This window comes from Acinonyx jubatus, chromosome B3 (genome assembly GCF_027475565.1).
Source record: "Acinonyx jubatus isolate Ajub_Pintada_27869175 chromosome B3, VMU_Ajub_asm_v1.0, whole genome shotgun sequence".
In the NCBI taxonomy this organism is placed as follows: domain Eukaryota; kingdom Metazoa; phylum Chordata; class Mammalia; order Carnivora; family Felidae; genus Acinonyx; species Acinonyx jubatus.
This window is the reverse complement of record NC_069386.1, coordinates 33,668,307-33,695,623: the sequence shown is the minus strand read 5'-3', so window position 1 is coordinate 33,695,623 and position 27,317 is coordinate 33,668,307. Positions and strand designations below refer to the sequence as shown.

Sequence of the window (27,317 nt, the reverse complement as noted above, 5' to 3'; positions counted from 1 at the left end):
ACCCAGGAACAGCCCGATGGAAGAAATGCACGGGGGGGGGGGGGTGGGTGTGAGGGAAGGAGCGCGAAGAGCTTCTGGGCCCTCGGTGGGCACACCACCCTCCCAGCACCAGGGCGTGTTCCGCCAACCCAGAAACTTTTGAACCCTGTCGTTTTTACGGAGGATCCCTTGTGTAGGCACGAGTGATTAAATCATTGGCTACTGGTGATTAACCCAGTTTCCGGCCCCTTCCCCTCCCCAGAGGTCAGGGTGGAGCTGAAGTTCCAACCCTCTAATCATGCTTTGGTCCTGCTGATGAGCAGCTCCCACCCTGAAGTTAGAGAGGGCCCACCGAGAGTCACTCATGGTGCTCAGCCTTAGAAACCCGCAACAGAAGCCGAGGCCACTTTGTGGAGCCACTGGAGTGAGGCAGGAAACCGGCTTCCTTTAGCTGGCCATCCTGAGAGAGACACAAGGTCCTCAGGTAGCCAAGAAATGCTAGCAGCCACCAGTAGGTGACTCTGGGGCAAGTGGTTCACAGCTGTAACCCATTGGCAGGGCAGCAGTTTGGAACAGGTTTGGGCTGCAGCACAGAGTGGGTGGGTAGTGGTGCAGTGTTAACACCGGCACCTTGGAGTCCCACAGACCTGGGCCCGACTCGGAGCTCTGCTGCCTACCACCTTTGCTTCGGAAGCAAGTCACTGAGCTTGCCTGACCCTCATCCCCCGTAGGTGCGGATTAGCTGAGTTAGGATCAGCGAAGGGCGTGGCACTCAGTAGGTGCTCAATAAACAGTAGGTATATAAAAATTATAAAAGATGGGAATAGGGTCGGCAGCCAGATCCAAATGCAGATGCTAAGGAAAGAGAAGCTCCATTTCTCTCTCTGCCTTCTGCACAGCATGGGCTGTACAGCTCAGAAGGGAACTTCCTTCTTTCGAGGCCTCCTGAAGGTTGCAGTCTTGACGGGCCGGCTTGCCTGGGTAGAACTGTAACCTTTTATCTAGCCAGTCGCGCATCATTTTTTTATGGCAGCTTTGGCGGTGCATCCCCAGGGTGTCGAGCAGCGGTGTGGTTGCCGGCTGGGTTCTCCTTCCTGGTTCAATAGCCTCACTTAGAGCAGTGGTTGTCAAAGTGTGGTTCCAGCAGTGGTATCGCCTGGGAACTTGTTAGAAATGCAGATTCTGGGGCTCCACCCCAGACTTAATCAGAAATTGTAGGCATGGAGTCAGTCCGTCAGTCTGTGCTTTGGCGAGACCTCCAGGTGATCCCGAATACGCTGGCATTTGAGAACCACTGCATTCGAGCGTCGCACACTCGAACTGTGTTTAAGTGTGAGCAACGATGCTAAGAGGAATTTACCGTCTGTGGAACATCAAGCCAATACTTTTTCAGGATTTACAAAAAGACATTTCTGTTCACTGTGAGTCATTTAGATCTCCAAGGCTGTCAGTTAAGTAAGAACATGTGAACTTCTGAAGTTTAAATGATATAGTTACAAGTGCGGGATAGAAGGTTAGGGGTATTAGCAATTGATAAGCTGCATGTTTTTGCATTTGAGTTTTAATGACAGAATGTGCCCCAAACAGTTTCCCTTTCAGAACAGGAAAGGCTAAGAATTAGTCTCGTCGCTCTTCTCTTCCGACTTTTTCAGACCAGTTTTCTAATTCCAGAGAAGCGTCTGGGCTCTTTGAGACATGTTCCTCATCTTATTTTCCATAACTTTGTCCTGGAAAATGCAGTCTGGGGGAAAGCAGCTTCAATAGTAATCACCCGCGTCTAGTCCAGAATGCGGAGTTCAAGGGCAGGCAGATCCTTTGTCATAAACAAGAGGAATACTGCATAGATAATGCAGTTGGCAGAAGTCAAGTCTGGCTTGGCTGTGCCCTGGATTATTCACCGCCAGCCAGTGCTGCAAAGCCTGCCCCCAGCTTTGAGCAAACCCCTTTTATTTTATGTCAACCCTGCACGTACACGTAAGACATTGCATCCACGTGTTTCTAATTCGTTTACACTTCACTCATCAGCATGTGTTGGGTAAGTACCCTGCCACGTCCGAGTTTTATGAGCTGCGTTTACGAGGCTGCTTTTCTTGAACAGGGATATCGTATATTCCACCAAAAATCACGGAACTTGAGCCTGGGAACTGAAGGTTTCGGTGCTACACTTGGAGTGAACTTGTGAAGTTTGAATGGACCCGAAACTGAGCACAGATGTTACCCGTTCTCTAAGAATAGCCTCGTGTGTTTAGACACAGAATCTCTCCTCTTTCCTCACCCAAAAATTTCTCCCTGCATGAGGACGGGAGAATGTGCAGTTCTGGGAAAGGTTTGAATCTTGTTTGCTGCCACTCTTGTTTACTAGCTAATGCAAACCTCCGAAGTAGCAAAGCTAGCTTAAATCCAGGATCTGCTAGCTAAAATCGAGGATCTCCACACTGCAGCAACGTTTTGCTTTCCTAGAGAGCAACATTTTGTTTTGCTGTCGCACTTAGGCAACGTTCCCGAAAAGACGTCGGGAAGTCTGACAGTTTTGTGTTAATTCTGAACAGAGATGGGAGGAAGCCTACCATCCACGGAAACTGTGCACAAGGACTCCGTTTCTGCGAACTTGAATTGTTGAACCTGAATTTTTTACGTGTTTTTAAAATTAGCTTTTATCATTTATTATTATTTATAATGTTTATTTTATTTTTGAGACAGAGGGAGACGGAGCATGAGCGGGGGAGGGGCAGAGAAAGAGGGAGACCCAGAATCTGAAACAGGCTCTGGGCTCTGAGCTGTCAGCACAGAGCCCGATGCAGGGCTCGAACCCACGAACCGTGAGATCATGACCTGAGCCGAAGTCAGACGCTTAACCAACTGATCCACCCAGGTGCCCCCTGGCTTTTATCATTTAATCCATGTGTATATTCACAGAAACAAATAGTTCTACAAACGTTGCCCCTCCCCCAGTATTTCTTCCTCCCCAGCTGTTTTAGCTGTTCTTTTTGATTTACCTTCGTATCTATGAATACTGCTTACATTGTTACTTGTGAACTTCTCGGGTTTCAAATATGTTCTGTTGAAGACGAGGATGGAATCCTCTTTCATCATCCTCTCCTACCTCCCCACGTGTGCACATCCCATCCCACATCCATCCCTACCTCCCCATCCCACACCCCCTCGAGGTAATTATGTAATTAGGCTAGAATAGTTACCTTTGAATAGTTACCTTAGAATAGTTACAGCATGACTATGTGCACACTCCTCACAGCTGAGCCATATGGTGTACTAGCTTAGGTCAGATCTCCAGGATCCAGAGCCTGAGACGGAGATTCGTGCCCAGTGTTTACTGGGGAGTGATCCTGGAACAGCAGCACCTGTGGGGGTGCAAGATGCAGATTGGCGCATCTCTGTGCTGGGCTAGCTTGTGTAGTTACCCAAAATTGAGATAGGGTCGGCCTTTGTGCCAGCACACGGACCAGTCTTTGGCTATCCCTGGGGAAGAGGCTTAACCTTTCGTTAAGGTCCCTTAGACCTCAGGTCCCTTAGACTGAGGGCAAGTTCCAGAAAGACACAGCTGTGAGCTACCAGCAGAGGGCACTCCCAGCTGCTGGGGGAATTCTGACTTGGATTGGGTGGTGCTGGTGGGTAATCTGGGCATCACATTGTAGCATCCATTCCCTATGCTGTGATTACTTTTCACCTCCTGAAATCCTTAGTTTCTTTGTTGTTAATAAACACCTTTTTCTCCTTGTCTTCTTTTCTAGGTACTTCACACTAATTTAACCTCAGGCACTTTGAAATTATGTGAATCTTCTTTCAGTAATTTGATTTATCAATATCTTTAAGTTTTTATTAATTTTGAGAGAGAGCACACATGCACACATACATGCACAAGTGGGAAAGGGGCGGAGAGAGAGAATCCCAAACATGCGTCTGTTGTCAGTGTAGAGGTCTACTGTGGGGCTCAGTCCCGTGACCCTGGGGATCATGACCTGAGCTGAAACCAAGGGTCAGGTACTCAACCGACTGAGCTACCCAGATGCCCCTAAAATATCAGTATCTTAAAAATTGAGTATTGTCTCCATTTCACCTTCTCCTTGACCCTTCTGATCTGCTCTAGTCCTAGCCTCGTACACACTTGTCTTGTTAAGGTCCCCTTTCACCCCAGTCCTGAGCATTTCCTCTGGATTAGTTCTTCTATTTCCTGGATCCCACACCTTCTACTTTCTTGGTTTGTTCTTTCATTGTGGTAGAACACGTTCTCCAGGAAGTGTCCATGAGAGGAAAATTGTGCAAGAATTGAATTTCTGCAGATGCCTTTATTTTTTCTCAAAGGTTGATAATTTGACTGGATATGGAATTCTGGTGATTGATGTAAAATTCTAGAAATGACTTTCACAAATTACAAGCCATTGCTCAGTTATCTTATAGCTTTCAAAGTGGTTGTTGAGAAATCCAATACAATACCATTTTAGTTGTTTCCTCTTTGGTAGCCTGTGTTATCTTTTCTTTGTCCCAAGTGTCTTAAAATTCCACAACCATGTGCCTTGGTGTTGTTCATTATCATCCATTCATTGGGAGACACTGCTTAGGTTCCTATAGGTCTTGTGGAGTATGCCAAGAATGCCAGGCCTTGCCCACCCTAAAACCAGGTCATTTCTCAAGATTGTGTTTTCAGTGAGCAACCTTAAAGAATGAACAACATCTCCATCCGGGACAAAAGAGCAGGGCTCCTTATTGCTTCCTGTAGACGCATCGGGTCCTCAAGCACAGTGTTCCTTGCCTACGTGTGTAATGTCCCTGTGAGGTGTGGGGGCAAGGGGAACTGACACAAACATGCCAATGCTTGTGATGTTCGCTCTTCCAAGAGCAATAAAGTCCTTTATCTCTGACTCAGGAGTCTTTTTTTTTTTTATGTTTATTTATTTATTTTTGAGAGAGAGAGAGCACGTGAACAGGGGAGGGACAGAGAAAGAGGGAGACAGAGGATCCCAAGCAGGCTCTGTGCTGTCAGCATAGAGCCCGCCTCGGGGCTCAATCTCTAGCAAGCTCATGTGAGCGGAATTGTTAAGTCATGACCTGAGCAGAAATCAAGAGTTGGATTCCCAACCAACTAAGTCACCCAGGTGCCCCTCTGACTCAGGAGTCTTGTATCTTCTGTCTATACCCATGAAACATAACAGGCTAACTTATTAATTACAAGTAGGGTAAAATCAAGTCCTACACCTAACACCATTGTCCTGGGCACTTGATGGGCTCCTTCATTCTGGAAACAGAAATTTTTTTCAAGTTATTTATTTGTTGATTTCCTGGAGATCTACGAAACTAACTGCTGCTGCTGCCTTTTTTTTTAAATAACAGCTTTATTGAGATAAAATTCATATACCGTAAAAGCCACCAATTTAAATACTACAGTTTAGTGTTTTTAGTATAGTTAGAAAATTGTGCAACCATTACCACTAAATAATTTCAGTATGGACCCCAAGATGAAAGTGCATACCCATTAGCATTTGCTCTGCATTCTGTCCTCTGGCAACTACTAATCTACTTTCTGCCTCTATAGATTTGCCTATTTCGAATATTTCATATAAATGTAATTAGGGGCACCTGGGTGGCTCAGTCAGTTGAGTGTCTGACTCTCGATTTCAGTTTAGGTCACAGTCCCAGGGTTGTGGGATCAAGCCCTGTGTCAGTGTGAAGTGTGCTTAGGATTCTGTCTCTCTCTGTCTCTCCCTCTGCCCTTTCCCCCGCTTGTGCTCTCTCTCTCTCAAAAATTAAATGAATGAATGAATGAATAAATAAATAAATAAATAAATAGATAAATGTAATTAGACAATAGGTGACTTTTTGTGACTGACTTCTTTCATTTAGTACACTGTTTTCAAAGTTCATCCATGTTGTAGCATGTATCAGTACATATTTGCTTTCTGTTGTCCAATAATATTCCACATACGGATAAAACACATTTCATTTATTTATTCATCAGTTGAGGGACATTTATATTGCTTCCACTTTCTAGCTATTGTGAATAATGCTGTTATGCATATTCACGTACACATTTTTTTTTGACGTGTGTTTTCATTTCTCATAGTTGTATACCTAGAAGTGGAATTGCTGGGTCATAAGGTAACACTGTGTCAAACATTCTGAGAAACTGCCAAATTTATTCCAAAAAAGCCCTCCCATTTTACAGTCCTTTTAGCATTGTACAAAGGTTCTGATTTCTCTACATCCTTTTCGAGTCTTCCTATTGTCTTTTTAATTGTAGCCATCCTAGTGTGTGTGAAATGTTATCTCATCATGGTTTTGATTTATATTTCTTTAATGATGAATGATATTAAGCATCTTTTCCTGTGCTTGGTGGCCATTTATGTATCTTTGTGGGAGAGGTGTCTATTCAAATTCTTTGTCCATTTTTTTTAATTGAATTGTCTTTTCATTGTTGAGTTATAAAAGTTGTTTACAGATTCTAGATACAAGTCCCTGATACATGATTTGCAAAATTTTTTTCCCATTACTTGTGTTGTCATTTCATTTTCCCAGTGGAGTTCTATGATGAAGCCCAATTTAGCTACTTTTTTGTTACTTGTGCTTTTGATATCATATTATCTAAGACACCATTGATGAATTGACTATCATGAAGACTTATGCCTAGGTTTCTTGTAAAAATGTTGTAGTTTTAGCTCTTACATTTAGGTTGATGTTCCATTTTAAGTTAATTTTTATATATGATGTGAAGTAGGGGTCCAGCTTCATTCTTTTGTATGTAGATATGCAAAGCTATCCCAACACTATTTATCGCAAAGACTATTTTTCTCTCATTGAATTGTCTTGGCACTGTTGTCAAAAGTCAATTGACCATATATATGAAGGTTTATTTTTGGTCTCTCCATTCTATTCCATCAATTTATATATCAGACTGTCTCCATTGCTGTACTTTCGTAGTATTCAAAATCAAGAAGTATGGGTCTTCCACTTTTTCTTCCTCCAAGGTTATTTTAGCTATTGGTCCCTTGCATTTCCCTATCCATTTCAGGATCAGCCAGTCAATTTCTGCAAAAAAAAGACAGCTGGTGTATTGACTGAAATTGTGTTGAAACTATAGATCACTTTGGGGAGTATTGCCATCTTAACAATCTTAAGTCTTTTGATTCATGAACATGGAATGTCTTTCCATTTATTCAGATCTTTATTAGTTTCTTTCAAAAATATTTTGTAGTTTTCAGTGTATAAGTCTTAAACTTCCTGTGTTTAATTTATTCCCAAACGTTTCATTCTTTTTGATGCTGTTGTAAATGAAATTGTTTTCTTAATTTCATGTTCAGATTGTTTATTGATAGTGTATAGAAATACAATTGATTTTTGCATATTGATCTTATATCCTGTAACTTGGATGAACTTTTTTATTAATTCAGATACTTTTTTGGTGCATTTCAATTGTCTGTTTTATATACAAGATCAGGTCATCTGTGAATACAGATAGTTTTACTTATTCCTTTTCAATCTGGATGCTTTTTCTTTTTTCTTTTTCTTTTTTTTTGTCTAACTGCCCTGGTTAGAAGTCCTTTTTGTTTCTATAAAATCAATAGTAATGTTCCCCCTTCGTTCCTGATTTTAGTGTTTTGAGTCTTTTCTCTTTTATTCTTAGTCGATCTAAAAGTTTGTCAATTTTGTTTATCTTTACAAAGACGAACTCTGAGTTTCATTAATTTTCTTTGTTGCCTCTCCCTGCTCTATATAATTTATTTCCATTCTAGATTTCTTTCTTCTGTTGACTTTAGGCTTAGTTTGTTCTTCTTTCTCTAGTACTTAATGTGGGAGATTAGGTTGTTGATTTGAGATTTTTTTTTTAACATGGGTGTTTGCAGCTATAAATTTTCCTCCAAGCACTGCTATATCTGCATCCCATAAGTTTTGGTGTGTTGTATTTTGATTTTTATTTACCTCAAAGTATTTTCTTATTTCCCTTGTGTGTGTTTTTTTTCTTGATCAGTTATTTAGAAATATGTTGTTTAGTTTCCACATATTTTTGAAATCCCCAAACTCCTCTCTGGTTTTGATTCCTAATTTCATTCCATTGTGGCAAGTGAACATATTTGGTATGACTTCAATCCTTTTAAATTTATTAAGGCTTGTTTTATTATTTAACATCTGTTCCCTCCTGGAGACTATTTCAGGTACACTTGAGAAGAATGAGTGTTTTGCTGTTGTTGGGTAGAATGTTCTATAGATAGCTATTAGGTCTAGTTGCTTCAGAGTGCTGCTCAAGTCTTCTGTTTCCTTGCTGATCTTCTGTCTAGTCATTCTATTCATTATTGAAAGTGTGGTATCAACATTGTTCTCCTTTCAGTGCTGTCCGTTTTTGCTTCATGTGCTTTGGAGCTCTGTTGTTGTCTTCCTAATGCATTGACTCTTTTGTCATTATAAAATGCTACTATTTGTCTCTAGTAACAGTTTTTGTCTTAAAGTCTGTTTTGTCTCATAGTAGCATAGCCTGCTCCAGCTGTCTTTTGACAGTGTTCTCATTGCTTTTATGAAGGAGTTAATTTTCAGAGGCTTTTAGCTAACCATTCTGGAAAATGGAATCGCTAACTACTTCTTAATCACCCTTACAGATGTTGCCCCCGTTTTTAGGCCTTCTTTCTGCCCTATTTCCAAAGTTACCTCTTGGAGACGCAACAATACTAGGCAGCTTCGATGCTTCAGTTCCTGCTTAGGATCAGTTTTCTTGGGTCTGCTACGTCATTTCCATGAGTCCTGTGCTTCCCACCTTCCAAAATTTTGTAACTATTAATTCCTTTTCTATTTCCTTTGCCCTTTATCACTTGAAAAATGTCTTTACTCTTATATCAGGGGGCTTTCCAAGGGGACACAGTTCAGGGAGTGATTTAAATATTGAACCGTATTTGAGAGTAAATCCTTTAGTTGTTAGCTATTTTATTCTAAGTAACCTGAATTCTCTCGTGTGATCTCCAGAGTTTAATAAGAAGAGAGATTTTTTTAGCTATCATGGATCCAGATACCTGGCAATTCTAAGTTTAATTACAGATAGTGCTTATATTATCTTTGAAACTTGGGTGTGGAATTTGAACATCTCTGATTCAAAATAAGAATGGTCAGCTGCTTCTAGCTCTTCTCTCACTGTTTGATTTTTCTTAGAGCAGTGGCTGTGAAATGTGTGCACCAGAATCACTCTGAGGGTTTATTTAAAATATAGCTTGCCTGAGTCTCTGATGCAGGACTAGGAGGCGTGGCCTCAGAATCTACATTTTCAACAAGTTCCCAGGTGAGGCTGTGCTTCTGGTCCTGGGACACAGAATCACCCTCTCAGTGTGTGGAATATAAAGGTGTTCCCTTTGGGGGTGGGGAGGACAGAGAAGGAGAGCAATAAGAGAATCAGGGGGAGAAGGAGATGCCCGCTTTGCTCTCAGCCCACTGCCCCTCCGCTGGTGGCCACTCTTCTGTTTTCCTCCTCTCTCTCTGCTGGTAAAACCAAGCCAAGATCTGCTTAGAGAAGACGCTCTTGGCTCTTGGCTTCTCTTCTATAGAGAAGTATAATTATATTCACAGAAGAAGAAAAGGAATGAAGTGATTATCCATGAGAAAACTTAATCTGAGGCCCTGCAAATATAGTTTTAATGTAGTTTAAAAAGAATTTTTTTTTAATGTTTATTTATTTTTGAGAGAAAGAGAAAGAGAGACAGAGCATGAGCAGGGGAGGGGCAGAGAGAGAGGGAGACAGAAACCGAAGCAGGCTCCAGGCTCTGAGCTGTCAGCACAGAGCCAGATGTGGGGCTCAAACCCTCAAACGGCGCGATCGTGACCTGAACCAAAGTCAGACACTTAACTGACTGAGCCAGCCAGGCGCCCCTATTTTTATGTGGAATTTTAAGGTGGCTGGGGAGTATACACAGGGCCTAAAGAAGTGAGTCCTTGTGTACTTTTATGAGACACACTAGGTTGAGCATTGCCAAGGCAACAGGCGGTCTGATAGTTCTGATAGGCGGTCAGTTGTCCGCAGGGGTCTATTATCTGCCAGGAGCCCCCTCTTTCCTTCTTGCAAGTCTGAGGCAGCAGGGACACTGAGCCACATAGGTAGAGGGTCAGACCTAGTGGCAGGAGAGGTGCAGACTTCAGGCCAGTCCTCCAGGTTACTTTCATGTAGCTTTTTGGAGATTCTGCCGTAATTGCCCCACATTCAGCCACAATGTTCTCCTGTAGTATGTAGAATGTTCTCAGAATGTTGTTCTGTAGTATGGTTACGAATAGGGAGAAATAAAATTGTGGCTGCAAAAGCTAGTATCCCAAAGGCTAGAGGTAGTTGGGAGAGAGCCGGGAGAAGTGAGAACTCAAAACTCTGGCCCCTCCTGAGGCTGCCTCTCAGACGCTGTTATTACTTGAAATGCAATGCACTGGATAGTTCCTGCTGTCACTTCAGAAAATGAAGAGCTGGGAAGGAAGAAGCAGGGTCCAGGTAGATAGATGACCTGAGGAAGCAAGCTTTGGGCACCACTTTACCTCTAACCTGTCACCTCCTTTCTTAGGCCTTTGTGGTGGTATGTTTTTAATCTATGAAATGATGACTTGGTTTTAGATAATTCCCGAAGGCACTTCCATCTTTGGCATTCTCGGATTTTTCCAAGATCACCTCTTCTATGGGCAGCCAGGGTACGAAACCCTGCCTCTTGACTTCTAAGATAGAGCTTAACATACATAGAAGATTCAGTGTTCCCTAAACCATGTGGTCCCAGAGGCTCCATGTTATTTCCTGTTAGTGGTTTTCAGTGGCTTTGGAGTGAAGTTCATTGCTATGACAGTCAGGCAGCTACACTGGGGAAAATATGATGTATTGTGTTGTGTAGGAAAGAGTCAGTGCTGTCCAATCCAGTAATCAGATTTTCAGACAAAGGCATGACCCTGGAACATGCTGTCTGTGACTGAGCAAAGCGTTAGTCTTGTCTCCAAAAACAGTTAAAAAAAAAAAAAAAAAAAGCCAGTATGTACTTGGCTTGTCTGTTTTGGATATGGAAATACATCTTGCCTGAAAATTTTTCTCATTCTTATTTTGGAGGCAACTAAATTGTTCTGAAGATATTAGTAGCAGCAGTAATTAATTAGCATGTATTGAGCACTGACTGTGTGCCAGGCTCGGTGTGAAATAACAGAAATATAGAGAAAGACTCTGTAAGGGAATATATCTCTTTGGGGGAGACGAGAGAAAGGCAAAATATACAATTTTAAAAAGGCCAGTATTTACTTATTCATCCCTCCTCTTATTCCTCAGGGATTGGTAGAGCATCTGCGATGTGCCCGCCTCTGTACTGGATGCTGGCGGTACAAAAGTGAATACGCCAGGCATGTCCCTGTGGTCCCTCAAGACTCTGATTCAGTGAAGTTTGGTTAACCTTATTGTAGAGGGGGCCAGATCAGATGGCTGGATGTACAGGCAAGGTCGGGATCCACGGAGGGCTTCCTAGAGGAAGTGACCTGGGAACGAAAGCAAAGTAGAAACCGGTACTAGCCAAGTAAGGCAAAGGCAGAAGAACAGTTAAGCAATAGCTGGAGAGAGGAAGTGCTTAGTTGGGTACGCAGCAAGGATGTAAGGAGAAACAGTAGGAAATGAGACTATAAAGGTAGGCAAGATTCAGTTCTTGACAAATGGTTTATCTCTTGCTGAGGACTTTGGATTTCAACCCAAGGTGATACGGAAACCACTTAAATATCTCATAATGGAGGAATTATTACAGGAAACTCTAGCCGTTTAAAAGAACATAAAGATGATATAATTGCGTAGATATTCAGTAACAATTTTTTTAAAGCAGAACATAAAAATTGTGTGCTCACTGTGATTGCTGATAAGTAAGATATAATCGTGACTATGTTAAAACTTGGGAGGACTTCTAAAAGTGGAGTCTATTATTTGCATCGTGGGATTCTTGAAGAATCCCTTTATGATATCTGCTCCGCATCGAATGTCTACTATATGCCCATAGATCAAGACACAATCCCTTCCCTCGACCAGCAACTGTGGGGAGATCTAGTAACTTGGATGAAGTTTTTATTTATTTATTTTTTATTTTTGTAAGTTTATTTATTTATTTTGAGAGAGACAGAGATAGCGTGCGTGGGGGAGGGGCAGAGAGAGAGGGAGGGGGAGAGAGAGAATCCCAGGCAGGCTCTGTGCTGCCAGCGTATAGCCTGATGTGGGGCTTGAACTCATGAAACTGTGAGATCATGACCTGAGCCGAAACCAAGAGTCAGATGCTCAACCAACTGAGCTACCCAGGTGCCCCTGATGCAGTCTTTTTAAAGCGTGTGATTATGAGACGTCTGGAATAGGCAAACCCATAGATAGCAAGTAGATGGGTGGTTGCCAAGGTCTGGAGGGAATGACAGCAAACAGGTCCAGGGCTGTTTTCTGGGGGTGACAGAAATGCTCTGGAATTAGTGGTGATGGTTGTACAACATTGGGAATAGACTCAACACCACTGAATTGTACACTTTGGCTAAAATGTTTATTTTTATGCTATTATGTCGTGTGAATTTTATCTCAGTGCAGAATACCAGAAGAAAAAAAGATGCTTTTTTTTTTCTTTCTTTCTTTTTTTTTTTTTTTTTTTTGGTAGTAAAGGGCAATCGGAAGTGTGAGTTGAACTGCCAGGCGATGGGCTACCGCTTCTATGTCCGGCAAGCCGAGAAGGTCATTGACGGTACCCCCTGTGACCAGAATGGCACGGCCATCTGCGTGTCTGGGCAGTGCAAGGTAAGTGCCCCGGGCTGGGTGTCTGTAGCACGTTCTCAGGGCGTTTGATCTGAGACTGCCAACTCCATTATGGGTGGCCAAGCTGTGACCTGCTGCTGCCCCACAACCCGCAGGGGCACGGAACCACGAGCTCTGGGAGAAGCAGGCTAAGATAGGGCAGGTTGGTCCTCTCTGTGTTTTTGATCCTTGGGAGTCGCCACGGCTCGGTCTGGTATTTCAAGTATTGAGTGATTTATATGTACACCCTGTGCACCCAGAGGGACTCGGTGATCCTTCCTCGCCTTTGAAGTGGAGGTGATGAAAGGCACTGCCAGATCAGTCAAGAAACGGTGGGCATCATGAGGGTGGCATTTTAAGGGCATGGTGTGTATTCTATCTCTTGCCTCCCACCAGATGGGCAGGCTTCCAAATGAAAGGTGTTCCCTGCCTTTTGTAGCAGAGGAGTACCTCAAATGGGAATTTTCAGCCCCTTCCGACCCGTGAAGTGTGTTCCAGGAACTCCTTGCCCTGCGTTCTGCAAATACGCGGGGCTTGAGAGAATCCTTGTGGGGTGCTAACCAGTGACGGAAAGCACCATTTGGTCAGAAATAGGCACCTTAGATGAGGTGGTCCAGATTCCATAGCCGCTTTAATTTGGTCCTGGAACTGCCACCCTTCTTGCTTCTATCAATGTATCGGCGGATCTAATCCTCTAGCAGGTACATGACTCTTTGGGGCCCACACTAAAACTCCATCTTAATGAACACTCAGTAGCTGGCAGGCTTGACTTTCATCAAAGGAAGAGCTCTTTGGTTATCACCTCTGAAAGTTCCTGTTTCACTCTGTATGTAATTGCTCAGTATCAAAGTTACTAAAGGATGGTCGATAAGCACAGCCTTCCCTTTCCAGACTTGTTTTTGAGAGAGGGGGTGGGGGTCGGGGGGGGGCGGGGCTGAGCTGTCAGCAGAGAGCCTGATGCAGGGCTTGAACTCGTGAACCGCGAGATCGTGACCTGAGCCGAAGTCGGACGTTTAACCAACTGAGCCACCCAGGTGCCCCAAGACTTGTTTTTTAACGAGGAGGCTTTAAATAGGTTGCAAAATGACTTATTAAAGCAGTGCAGAGACGCTCAGATGTTGAATGAAAGTTCAGAAGGGAACAGCTGTCACTTTTGTATCTCGTGGGTGTGAAGGGGCTTTGGAAGAGCAAAACCCCAAAAGAAGAAGGACGTGGCACAGAAGGGGTAAGTGAGCGTGGCGGGAAGAACCGTCGGGGCTGAGACCTGTCCGGCCTCCATTTTCCACCCCTTTGGGAGAACCACACATCCTCTCCGCACCTCACTGACTTCAGATAATACCCAAGAGGATTCTGTTAGAGGTTTTGATCTCCAGCTCAGCTGGTCTCTGCTTCTAAACGTGACTGAGCCTGAAATGGTGGCCCTTACAGCAACATAGCTTTTTCTTTCAGGCCCCGAATCTGCTGTTCATTTCCTGAATACAGGTGCACACTGCCGGGGGGTGGTGTAGGGTAATGGTTAAACACATGCCCTCGGGAAGTCAGACTGCCTGGATTCAAATCCTGCCTCTTCCACTGTGTGATTTACTGTGTTGATCTGGCACAGGTCATATAAGCTCTCTGTGCCTGTGCAACGTGAGGAGGGCGGTACCTACCTCCTGTGTCTCGGTGCACAGTTGTGAACCCATACATGCAGGGCCCTTGTAACAGGTCTGGCATTTAGTAAGCAGCTGACACTGATTAGTATTAATAGATTGTTTATGTCCACAGAGGTCCTACTGGATTTGAGTTTCCTATGCAAAAGCATTTGCTTTGTTTATTTTTTCGTTGGTAGATTATGGATTTATGAGACTCACATTCTGTCAGGGGAACGCTGGCGTGTGTTCCCACACTCTAGAGTGAGCTGCTGGGGGATAGCAGATTCTGATTCGGCAGGGCTGGGGAGGGGCCTGAATGTCTGTTCTTCCAACAGGATGCTAAGGCTTCTGGGCCACAAGTGGCAACCGTTTTAAAGGATACTTTGATGAGAATACGGTTGACAGAGAATCAGAAACATAAATACAGAGTGGCGTCGTGACTTGGAAGGAAGCTTTCCACCAGAGGGACAGGGGCGTCGTGTTTTCTCAGTGCTGCCTTAAGGGTCTCTGGCCTGATGATACGAAGGAAAAACAAACACTCATAAGGATGCGGGTGTGGATCCTCGCTGATTGTCGAACACCATCCGGGCTGCAGGGCAGCACAGTTTGTAGACGATATTTGCTAAAACATCAAGACAGACATTCCTTAGCATGTGGGCAGATTAATAGGAATTTGATGTTACAAGGACCGCTTTGATATCGCTACATATTTGTTCTCTGTGCACTTGCCTGAAACTTCCCTCACTGAAGTTGGTGGAATCACGGACTGTCCCGTCCTCTTTAGAACTTAAATTTAAATAATCAGAAGTACGTTTGCTTCCTAAGCTGAAGGTCTGTTTACTTTGCAGCTTTCAAAGGGTACAGTGTCCTTTTCTGAATATTTGATTGGAAGCCCAGAATCCACATTGGTATCTCTGCCTCACTGACTTGTGGCTGAGAGAGCTGTCCCTCACGGACAGGAGCGTCCGCATCTGAAATAGCTCCAGAAGGCCTCTGCTGGCCACAGAAAGTTGAAATGCAAAGCCAGGCCTGCTACGGAAGTTAATGAAAGGCAATGAGCATTCAATAAGAGTACGAGCTAAACCCACAGAAGAGTAGCCGAGAGGGAATGGTGTCATCTCCCTGGACACCAAGCCAGAGAAAGGCCCCAGCCCCCCCCCCCCCCCCCCCACCCCGTGCAAGCTGGAATGCTGTGTTCCTATGCCGGCAGAGCGCTCCCTGGCCAGCCTGTGTTTACACTGTTGCTGGACCTCCTCTGTGTTTTAGATCCAAGAGTTGGAAGAGCGACAGGAAGAATGCAGACATCCCAGAACTGGCAGGTGAGGGGCAGGAGGGCTGCAGAAAATGGGGGTCCCTTACCAGTCCCTCGGTGCTGGGTGATGCTTTCTTTTCTTGACAGGGACTGAAGGATCCCAAAAGTTGTCTTCAGGTTAAGGACTGCATATGGATAGGCTTTGAGGGGAAAGAACGGTCTTTTCCTCAAGCAAGAGAATGTATCTGAAGCCCACAGAGACCCTATACCTTGCTCAACTTGACCCCTTCCCTGTAGACGTCAAATAGGAATATCCGGCCAATCTTCAAAGAAGTCTCTAAGGCACTTCTGGTCCTGCCCAGTCATTACTGTCATTTATGGGAACGAAATAGCATTTACGTGTAATTAACAGAGCACAGTAATCATTTCTTTTTTTTATTAAAAAATTTTTTTTTCAAGGTTTATTTATTTTTGGGACAGAGAGAGACAGAGCATGAACGGGGGAGGGGCAGAGAGAGAGGGAGACACAGAATCGGAAACAGGCTCCAGGCTCTGAGCCATCAGCCCAGAGCCCGACGCGGGGCTCGAACTCCCGGACCGCGAGATCGTGACCTGGCTGAAGTCGGACGCTTAACCGACTGCGCCACCCAGGCGCCCCCTAATCATTTCTGTTAAGCATCACGTTAACAGTACTGTGATTTTTTTTTTTTTTTTTTGGCTTGGTCACAGCTTTGAACTGTCTAAATAATTGTGAATTTTAATAGTTTGCTGATACATGCATTCTTTTTGCTCACAACTTAATAAAGCTAGATGGAAGTTTCTCTTCAGTGGTACAGCAGGCATTTGAAAGAACTAGAAGAGAAAAACACTCTGAGCTCCCTAGAGAGCAGCCTTACAGAAACCTCTGACTTCTGGACTTGAGTGGTCCTGAAAGTGAGAACCACCCCAAGACCCACTCTCCTCCCCCCAACAAAAAGTCTTTGGTGGGGAAGGAACAGGCCTTGAGGATGCCTTGCAATACATAGGCCGATGCAAAACCTTGGAGGAGGAAGATGTGGGAGAGGATATGGCTAGCTGGGAGCCTTTTCTGAGTGTGTATTGTGTTCCAGACGCTGCGCTGTGTGCTTTACATTCAAGATGATATCTGGGGCGCCGGGGTGGCTCAGTTAAGTGTCCGACTTGCGCTCAGGTCACGATCTCCTGGTGCGTGAGTTCAAGCCCCGTGTCGGGCTCTGGGCTGACAGCTCAGAGCCTGGAGCCTGCTCCCGATTCTGTGTCTCCCTCTCTCTGCCCCTCTTCCGGTAGCCCTTTCTCTCTCCCTCTCCCCCCCTCAAAAATGAATAAACATTTAAAAAAAGTTTTTTAAAGAATCTGTTTCCAAAAAAATGATATCATTAATCCACCCGTCTTCACAATAACTCAGTCAGTGGGAATTATCAGTCCCTATTTTACAGAGGACTGTTACAACGCTGAGCTGAGTGAGGCAATAAGGGCTACCTGGCAGTTTGACTACCAATAATTCGTTTTTTAGGCTGAACTGTTCATCAGAATAGGAAGAGTCGTTTGTATGTGATGGGAAGAAACCCATGTGCTTTATTTAGCTATGTCTCCTCTTCTGAGTTTATTTTCCTCACTGCCTCTTTCCAAAACAGGCTCCTTTTTCGAAATGTGTATCAGGACATGTCTGTCTTTTGCTTAAATTCCATGCGTGGCTCCCCCTCGCCTATAGGAATCAAGTCTAGGTCCTGCATCATCTGTCTCCTGCCTGGCCTCCCCGGGCCTCCAGTGCTGGCTGGGCTGGGACATGTTACCCCCCAGACCGAGCAGGCCGACAGGGCTTCGTGTCCAAGAGAACGTACATGCTGTCCCCTCGGCCTCGTGTCCACTCTTGGTCCACTTGGTGGATTCTGCCCAGAAGCAGAGTCTGGGCAGAGTACTGGCTGACCCCCTTGAGCCCTGTTTCTATTCTTCTGTCCCCACTGCTTGTAACTGTTTGTTCCCATTGCCCCCACCTACCACCCAGCAAGCTGGGAGCCATTCTAGCCATTTTGCTTTAGCAAAATGCCTACCATTGAAAAGGTGCTTAAAATAAATGTGTAAATGAATTGAGGTCTTGGTGACTCAGTCTGTTGGATTGCAACAAATGAAATTAGTCTTGTAACCAGCACAGAGTTTTCTCTTTTTTGGCTGGGATGGGCAATCGAGTGCAGCTAAAACAAGGACACGAAGCCCCCTTGGCCAGATCCCCAGAACCCAAGGCCTCAAAGGTCGGGGAAAATTCTTGGCCTCTGCCAAGCTCTCCATCCCTCGTCCTGTTTTATTTTGCTCATTCTGAATTTCTTGAATCCCTTCAGAGCAAAGGCAGGAAGGAACGAAGCAAGTGTGAGAGTATACACATTCCGAAGGTGCCTTCTGTGGAGGGAAAAGAACCCCTTTCTGCCCTCAGACTTCCACCTCTCGTCCCCGGTGGGTCATCACCTCCCGTGCAGGGCGCTGGTTGAGGCCCACCGTCCGCCCGCACTCAGCGGGGGCCTTCACACCTCCTCTCCCAGCCGGGACACTGCTCGCCTTCAATCTGGACACATCCGCAGATGGTGTCAGATTTATTCAGTAAATTAAAGCAAGGTTAACTGTTTCCAAATGTTCAGAGATAAGCTCTGGACCCGCGTGCTGCCCTGACCGGGAAGGATGACAGAATGGGGTTTGTGCACGCTCGTGTGTGTTCAGGCCATCATTCACAATATTGTGCTTTCCTGAGCCGAATGGGTAGGTACCCCCTGCTCACTTCTCTGCCCCTTTGCCCTAAGTTGCTTCTTTTTTTTTTTTTTCTTTTGTGGACTTTGCTTATAGTTCTTTTGCTACCTGAATAGAACCAAGAGAATAATTGTGTTGGATAAAATGTTCTCCCCTTTGCCAGACGTCTGCATGATCAGCCTTGAAATAAGGCGGAGACCTTTTACTTTGCTTGAATTCCGAGCTTATGGGACACTTTGTGGGCTCCCACCTGCATTCCCACCCCCAGCAAACGGTGTTCTATTTGTGACTATTAAAGTGCGTATCATATTATGTTACAGTTATTTTGACACATGTCTGAATCCTACAGTAGAGGGAACAAGTGTCTTGTGTATTTGTATCTTCAGTGCTTAATTAACATGCTAAGATTATTCAGTAAATATTCTTAAATCATATGAAAGAATGAATGAAAGAACAAGTTAGAAACTGGCTGTGTAAACCTCTTTTCCTACAAATAATCAAGAATAGGATTAAAGAAGCATTGAAATGTTAGCTCCCAGGCCCTGTTCTCAGGACCTCTTGACATCTGAAACTGACACCTCAAGTAAAACTGACGAAGTGTACTTCCTTCCCATTATCAATGATTTTTCTCACTTTCAGTCATTGGGACCACCACTAGCATAAAAACTCTGGTTACATTTCTTAGTTGATGCATGCTTATTAATTAAGCATTAACAGCCCAAGCACTATGGTATGATTATTAATTAACTCAACAAATAATCTTTAAAAAAAATTTTTTTTAACATTTATTTCTTTTTGAGACAGAGAGAGACAGAGCATGAATGGGGGAGGGTCAGAGAGAGGGAGACACAGAATCTGAAACAGGCTCCGGGCTCCGAGCTGTCAGCACAGAGCCCGACGCGGGGCTCGAACTCACGGACCGCGAGATCACGACCTGAGCCGAAGTCAGACGCTCAACCGACTGAGCCACCCAGGTGCCCCGAAAATAATCTTAACTGCTCCCTGATGTACACTGGGCTGGGCCTGGGGGATAAAACAGTAGAAAAGATTAACACGGTTCCTCCCCACATTGAGTTTAAAACCTAATGGAAAAAGTAATAGGAAAGGTTGGTTAACAGGCAAAAGAATTACAAATTTTGACGAGCATTATGAAATTAATGGGGGAACTGTGATGGAGAACTGGTGAGGAGGCCCACCTTAGATGGACTGTAGGGGAGGGCAAGGGTCGAGGTAACAAATGGAGGTGGTGCTAGTAGGTCCCCAGGGATGGGAGAAGTTGTACACCAAGTCTGCAGCTCAGGACCCAGGACCCACGTAGTACTCCGGAGCTGATAGATATGGAGATGAACCCTTTGTGCCTTCTTCCTGCTCTCTGCCCTTAGGTTAATCTGGCGTCCCCTTTATGGTGCCAAACTTCGGTCTTCCAAAGAGCCCACATGTCTTCCCGAACACATTCTGGCTTTAGCAATAGAAAGGCTTCCATTAAGTGATTCCGTGCCGCTGGAAAGACTCTCCTGGAAACCGGATGATACTAAGAGCAGGTTTTGGGGTCAGCCAGGATCTCCAAGATGAAAGCAAGTAAAAGAGGGGCTGCCCAGGTAAAATTGGGTCAGGATATCCAGAGCATCAACCTGCCCTTCCTGGTGGTCTGTCTGTACCAGAGAGAGGAATTTAGGGCACTTCCCCCTAGCTTTCTGAAGGAATGGCAGCATTCCCCCTAAGGGATCTTAAAGAAGCGTCCTATCTAAATAGGCTGGAATGGTGACTGGCATTTGTAACTGAGACTTCAGAGGAAGCTTCAGCAGAGTCCCCTGGGCCAAATATCTCTCTCTGCCCCCATGCAACCCATCGCCACCCCTAAACCAGTCACAGACTAGAAGCACCACGTGCATATGATCTGTTACGTATAGACACTCCTGAGCTATGCCGCACCCATTCCAAAAAGCTCAATTCCACAGGTACTTTTCTACAAGGCCCTGGATAACCTATAAAGTATGCAGAAAGCTGTGCTGCGTACGGAAACACCAGGCAGTCTCTGTTCAGACTCACAAGCCCAAGGGGAACAGCCGCCTACTTTCCCTTTGGTCCCTCCGCACGTCCTCACTGAGTCAGCTCATATTCTTAACTGGTGATGCTGATGTGGGATCAGACTTCTTCTTTCATGTAGACTGCTTAGCCTGAGGATGACTCTAATGGAGACTAGAAGTCTGAGTGAAGATATGTAGGGGAAGCCCACCATCCCAACCTCAAGTTTGGGCATCTCGTTTACATTTCTGCTAAAAGTCAGGTCACACTGAGTAGTGAGGAGCTCTGCCAGTGTGTTAGAAAAGCCTTAGAGAGATATCCACAATTGTGTCATGCATCTAGGTAGAAATAGGTATTGGAGGACAAAAGTGTCAGATGAAAATACTTACATTTTGTATTTCATACTTTTAATAGATAATACATTTATATGACTCAGGCATCAAACGGTATGATCCCCTGTCCCATATCTACCCAGCTCCCCATGCCCCAACAGAAAATAACCATTGTTCGATAGTTTTTTTTTGTTGTTATTAAAAAATTTTTTCTTTAATGTTTATTTATTTTTGAGAGAGACAGAGAGAGCGCGCAAGCAAGGGAGGGGCAGAGAGAGAGGGAGACACAGAATCGGAAGCAGGCTCCAGGCTCCAGGCTCCAAGCTGTCAGCACAGAGCCCAAGGTGGGGCTTGACTTCACGAACCATGAGATCATGACCCAAGCCGAAGTCAGATGCTTAACCGACTGAGCCACCCAGGCTCCCCGGTAGTTTCTTTTTTAAGGCAGATATATTTATGCATCTGCAAGCCCACGATATATTATTTTCTCCTTCTTTTCGATGCATATAGTAGCTTACCACACACATGGTCCTGGACCTTGCTTTTCTTACTTAACATAACTTGGCAAGCTTTCCATTCCTCTATCTGAAGGACCTCCTCCTTCCATTTAGTATGGAATGCATAGCAATGCATTGGATGAATTAACCATGGTTTATTTAACCAGGATGCACACTTAGGATAGATCCAGTCTTAACCATTACCAGGAAATCTGAAACAAATACACTGGTGTGGGGGTCGTTTTACATGTTTGCAAGTATCTGCAGGACAGACTCTTAGAAGTGAGTCGAGAGTCCGTGTGTCTTTGTGATTTTAATGCTCAGTGGGTGGCAAATTGCTCTCCAGAGCAGTTGGAACAACTAACATTCCCACCAGCGATATCTGTGGGTGGTGCATTGTCCTACATTGGATTTTCGCCAATCTGATAAATGAGAAATGGTATTTTGGGTAGTTTCCATTTGCATTTATCTTATTTTGAGTGAGGTTGAGCATCTTTTCATGGGTTGAGGAACTACTTAGGGGCCTGCAGTAGGATGGGTGAGGTGCCTTGGGTACAGAATTTAAGGAGGCATTTAATGAAATTAAATTCTCAGGGCCTCCTTCAATTTTGAGCCTTAGGCACCTCACCTGCCCTGCTTTATTCTCTGCCCCTGATAGTACTGCCCTCCTGACCCAGGAACAATTTATATTCGTTCTGTGTGATCTGTTTTTTTTTTATTGGGTTGTTGATCTTTTCCTTAATTTGTAGGAGCTTTTCATACATGAAAGAGTTTTTTGTTTTTTGTTTTTTTTTTATGATAGAGATTGCAAGGGTTTTTTTTTTTTTTTTTTCAAGTAGCCTTTTGACTTATGCCTTTGATCGTGAGGTTTTGGTCATTTTTTTGCCATGGAGACGTTTTAAATTTTTTAAATGGTGAATTTAGCAATTCTCTCTTTTATGATTCTAGATTTTCTGTCATGGAAAGACGTATTACACTCTGAAGCTTTAAAACATTCTTCTGTGTCTTCCTTCACTAATTTATGGCTCTATGCTTTTATATTTTTATATTTATATAAACATTTTATTTTTAAATTTTTACTTAAATAAAATTTAAATTTTAATTTAAATATTTAAATTTAAATTTTAAATTTAATTTAAATTTAAATTTAAATAAATTTTATTTTATATATTTATATTTTATTTTATATTTTATATTAATCCACTTAGAATTTGCCCTTGCGTATTGTGTGAGGTATGGATTTAATTATACTTTTTTTTCAGATGGCTACCCATTTATGCTTTACCATAATTGAATAAATCTTTCCCTCATTATTTTGAGGCTCCCTCTTTATTACTGTGTATATGTATGCATGTAAGCATATATTTGGGGCTTTATATTCTATTCCATTAGTCTATATGTCTATTCATACATGAATACCAGAACATACATTTTCAGAGAGAAAATATAGCAGCATTTAAACTTATGTTGGGGAGGAAAATTTTTCTTCTATCCTTCAAGGTTCTTCTGCCTGCTACAAGAATTAAATTGTCACAGATAACATTAACAGGAGAAAATCAAATTTAATTATGTACATATGGGAAATCCACATAAACACGAGAGATTCCAGAGACAGCCAAAATGAGATATATATGTCATTCTGGACCAGGGAGAAGTGGGTAAGGGTCTAAGGCTTCAAAGAGAAGGAAGGCAATTGACAGGAAGAATGGCAAGAGTAAGTATTTGCTGGGCCATCCAGAAACAATAGAACAGAGAGGGCTTTGCTCAAACAAGCCTTGCTAGGGTCCTCCCAGTACTGTACCCAGTGTATATTAAACTATAGTGATTTGTGGTGATGGAACAGGTCCTCCATCTAAGTCCTTTTAGGCAGTTAGTGGGAAGCAAAACAAACAAACAAACAAACCCAAAAACCTTCGAGTCTTCCCTTTTTTTAAAAAAATAAAAGCTTATTTACTTATTTATTTTGAGAGAGAGGGAGAGAAGAGAGAACATGCACAAGCAGGGAAGGGCAGAGAAAGAGGGAGAGAGAGAATCCCAAACAAGCTCCGCACGGTCAATGCAGAGCCTGATGTGGAGCTTGAACTCACGAACCGTGAGGTGATGACCTGAGCCAAAATCAAGGGTTGGACGCTTAACCGACTGTGCCACCCAGGCACCCCCTGAATCTTTTGTTTCTTAAAAATAGTCAGCCTAAAATAATTCACATGTCAAAGAGACACATTTTGCAGGGGCAGATTTTGTTGCCCTACATTTATGGACGGTAAGCTTGCTCTTTGCTTGGAACCAGTGCACTCACAACCATTTATTTTTTATTTTATTTTTTTTATGTAATTTTATTTTTATTTTTATTTATTTATTTGGAGAGAGTGTGAGTGGGAAAGGGGCAGAGAGAGTGGGGGAGGGAGAGAGAAATCCAGGCAGGTTCCCTACTGTCAGCACGGAGCCCAATGTGGGGTTTGAACCTATGAACTGTGAAATCATGACCTGAACAGAAATCAAAAGTCAGATGCTCAACAGACTGAACCATCCAGGCACCCCACAGACTTTGAATGAAAACCTTTCTCTATCACTTGGAAAAAAACCATCTGTGTTTAGAGGCCTTAGCAAGGCTTCAAATTCACAGCACATTTTTACTTAATGGAAAAGTGAATGTTCCATGACTTTTAGGACTGGAATAGCCAAAGTGACAATCATAAAAAGTATTCCCAATGACAAAATCATGGCAGCCCAGGTCAAGATCTCATGGATGGTTGGGGGAAAGAAAAAGAGAATTAGAAGATTTATTGAAACACACAGAATAAAAGCTTTAGCAGCTGTTTACTTTTATAATTAACTGGATTTGACAGGAAAAAAAAATTACTGCTTCTAAGAGCAACCCAGCTCTTGAGGTACTGTCTTCTGTCAGGCAGTAAATTGGCAATATCTTCTACAAGTTTTAATTTTTACAGATCCTATCAATTTCTTAAAGCTTATCAACCCATCTCCTGATAGTTTGAAATTTAGTTTATCCTAGTTATTTTTCCTGTGTCTTATTTTCACAGTTATCAGCAACATGCTAATAATTGTAGCATTCAAGGATATTCCGGATCTGGTTTCCTAACCAAACCTAGAGAAGGTGCCGGCAGGAAAGATTCTTTTTTGCCCTCCCTCTAAACTGGCCCAAATGGACTAAGGAAGGAAGATCAGTAATGGCCAAGGTTGCCAAGGGACTGAATATAATGATGTGTGTAAAAAGATCTTGGACTCAGTCAGACATTTGGGGTTCAAATACTCGCCTTGTTTTCTCAAAACTATACTTGACAAAGCTGTAAAGTATGTTCCCCCCGTGAGAAGGCTGATTAGCTTTTCCTGGGTGAAAGATCTTTGTATCCTTTGGGTTTTAAATCAGTTTCTAAAAGCCCCACCTACATACTTCACAACGCCTAGTGTTCCTGTGGTGCTTGATGTGTTCTCGATATTATTTTTCACTTGGGGAAAAACGGGCGTTTAAAAAATCTATGTATTGGAGTCCCACAGAGTGAGGCTAGAGATCATGCAATATTTTGTACATGGAAATCCGTGTCTTACTGCCGTGCTCCAGTTTTTATAGATTATGTAGCACAATATCAAGTAAATAAGACTCGAATACTTCTAGGTGAGGACTTTTTCCAATACCTTAAAAAGGATGGTTTTGCAGAACTGGTTGACAGTGACACCTAGTGTTCAGTGTTGAAATTACGTGTCCTTCTTAAAAGCCGCTCCAAAAATCAACTAGCGTAAATTACGGTTTAATTCAGAGCTGACAATAGGCTAAACAAGCCAAAATTAAAATAAGTGGAAGTGGAGAAATGGGGGGCAACAACTGGGACAAATGTAAATTAGAAGGGTGATTTCTTCTTGATGACAACACCAAGAAGCCTATGTAATACCAGGGCCATTGTGTATGGACACACAAAGTAAACTGTTTATTTTCAGTCTTAGCTCTGAATCACTTGGTTTAGTTCAATCTCTTTGGCTCTTGCAAAACCAGGCATGGGTGTGAATTCACTAAGCAAATTGCCTTGATCAAGTCATGTAATTTCTCTGAGAGTCAGTTCTCTTAAATATAAATTAGAGATGCTGAGATGACCTCATAAAATTCTAGGAGAATTAAATATTGTTTCATGCGTAAAGACCGAAGGCAATGGTGATGGTGTGGTGATGTGTCTGGGGACTTATCTGCACAGATCTTCACGTCTGGGGGTGGCAAAGACAGACGGGGACCAGGTACAGAAATTGTCTAGGAAATTGGAGCTGGATCTTGGGCATAGCAAGCAACGGGAGCCATGTCCTGACATGAACAGAAAATGTGGATTGAATGAGGCTCAGATGAAGGGAACCATGAGGACCGAAAAGTCACTGGGTTTGAGAGAGCTGCTGCCCAGCTGACCTGGGATACGGGGTGTGGGAGAGAAGGATGGAAGGAAATGCCAGGCGCCAGCAGAGCTTTAGGAAGATATACAGAAACAATTACCCACTCAGCCACTCACCAGCTGGGTCTCCTGGGCTAAATTTCTTGGCTTTTCCAAGCCCCATTGGATACCTGGCAGGGCTGCAAGGATTTAATGAGAAGATGCTTGTAAGATCCCCAGCACAAGCCCTGGCATAGCTTATTATTAGCAAGCTCACAATAACTGTGAACTCTTGGTGCTATCTAAAGGCAGGACACAGAAGCAGAAGAAGAGAAATGGCTCAGCCCTTGGTCACAGGACTCTTTGATTCCTCCTTGCCTTTCTACCCTGTTCCCTAGAGATCCTTTTCTACCTCTATGCCCCACATATGTCACCTCTGGGAAGCATTCCCTGACCCTGGGGGGCACCGTTGATGAGGTTTTGGAGTGATGGTGGGGTTCAGAGCCGACGGCCAAGAAAGAATTCCTGAAGACATCTTTGGTGCAAGAAGGTGATTTTATTAAAGCACAGGGAGAGGACCCGTGGGCAGAAAGAGCTGCACTGGGGGTTGTGAAGAATGACTGGTTGTATACTGTGGAGTTGGGGGGAGGTAAAGTCAAGAAGTTTCTTACAGGAATTTCCATATGCTAAGACTCACAGGTTACTGGAGACCTAGCTATCGTCAGGTCACGGTTATTTTTCTAGCAAAGCATTAACCTTAAGATAGTAGGGAGTTCCTGGACTTTAGGCTACTGATAAGATTGCCCTTTTCTTTTAATATCACTAAGATATTTGTAAACTGATGGAGACTCTATCAGTTTAACCATTTGTTTTCTTTTTTTCTAATCTTGTAACATTTATTTATTTTTGAGAGAGAGAGAGAGAGACAGAGCACGAGTCGGGGAGGGGGTGGGGAGAGAGAGAAAGGGCACACGGAATCTGAAGCAGGCTCCAGGCTCTGAGCTGTCAGCACAGAGCTGGATGCGGGGCTCAAACCCACAAAACACGAGATCATGACCTGAACTGAAGTCAGACACTTAGACAACTGAGCCACCCAGGGACCCCTAACCATTTGTTCTCTGTCCTTTCCTTTGTTCTTGGGCAGCCAGGAGTGCCTGAGGAATGTCACACATCTCCCTCCTGTTGGGGGGAAAGGTTGCTTGTGCTCTGCCCTCAGCTTGCCTTATGCTCCCTCATCACCATCACGGCTTATATTGTGGCCCCAATCCTCATAGTGCCTTGTCCTGAACCCCTTTCTCTTCTCATTAGATGTAGTGTCATTATTTGCCTACATATGTGAGTAAACACTGGTAAACAGTGAGCCCCCAGAACAGACTGACTGAGCTTAAGTGCTTGAGAAATGTGGATAAAATTGATAAATACCAGGGGGAAGAAGACGAGAAGAGCAAGAGTAAAACAAGTATGGCAAAATGTGCACCGAATCTTGGGGATGGGTGTGCAGATGTTTCTTGAACTGTTCGTGCAACTATTCCTTTAGGTTTGTCATTCTTCAAAATATAAGCTTGGAGGTAAAAAAGGTGCAAGATTTCGCCTGCTTTCCTTTTTGCTTTCAAAGCGGTTCTTTTGGAGGAGAGCGGACTGGCTCTGACATCTGCCATATGTTTCCGCCTTCCTTGCCTGGCCTCCCTGGGTTGCTTGGGCTGCTCATAACTACTCTTTGTGTCCAGAG

General features: G+C 43.7%; 1 protein-coding gene across 4 annotated transcripts in view; it reads left to right on the top strand.

Moving 5' to 3' along the window:
• THSD4 (thrombospondin type 1 domain containing 4) overlaps positions 1-27,317 on the top strand; it is a 564,068-nt gene that overhangs the window by 243,556 nt on the left and 293,195 nt on the right. For all 4 annotated transcript variants that reach the window (XM_027067671.2, XM_053223795.1, XM_027067672.2 and 1 more), the window contains one exon: positions 12,591-12,727. In XM_027067671.2, the coding sequence (XP_026923472.2) occupies positions 12,591-12,727 (137 nt within the window). The remainder of the gene's footprint in view (positions 1-12,590; positions 12,728-27,317) is intronic.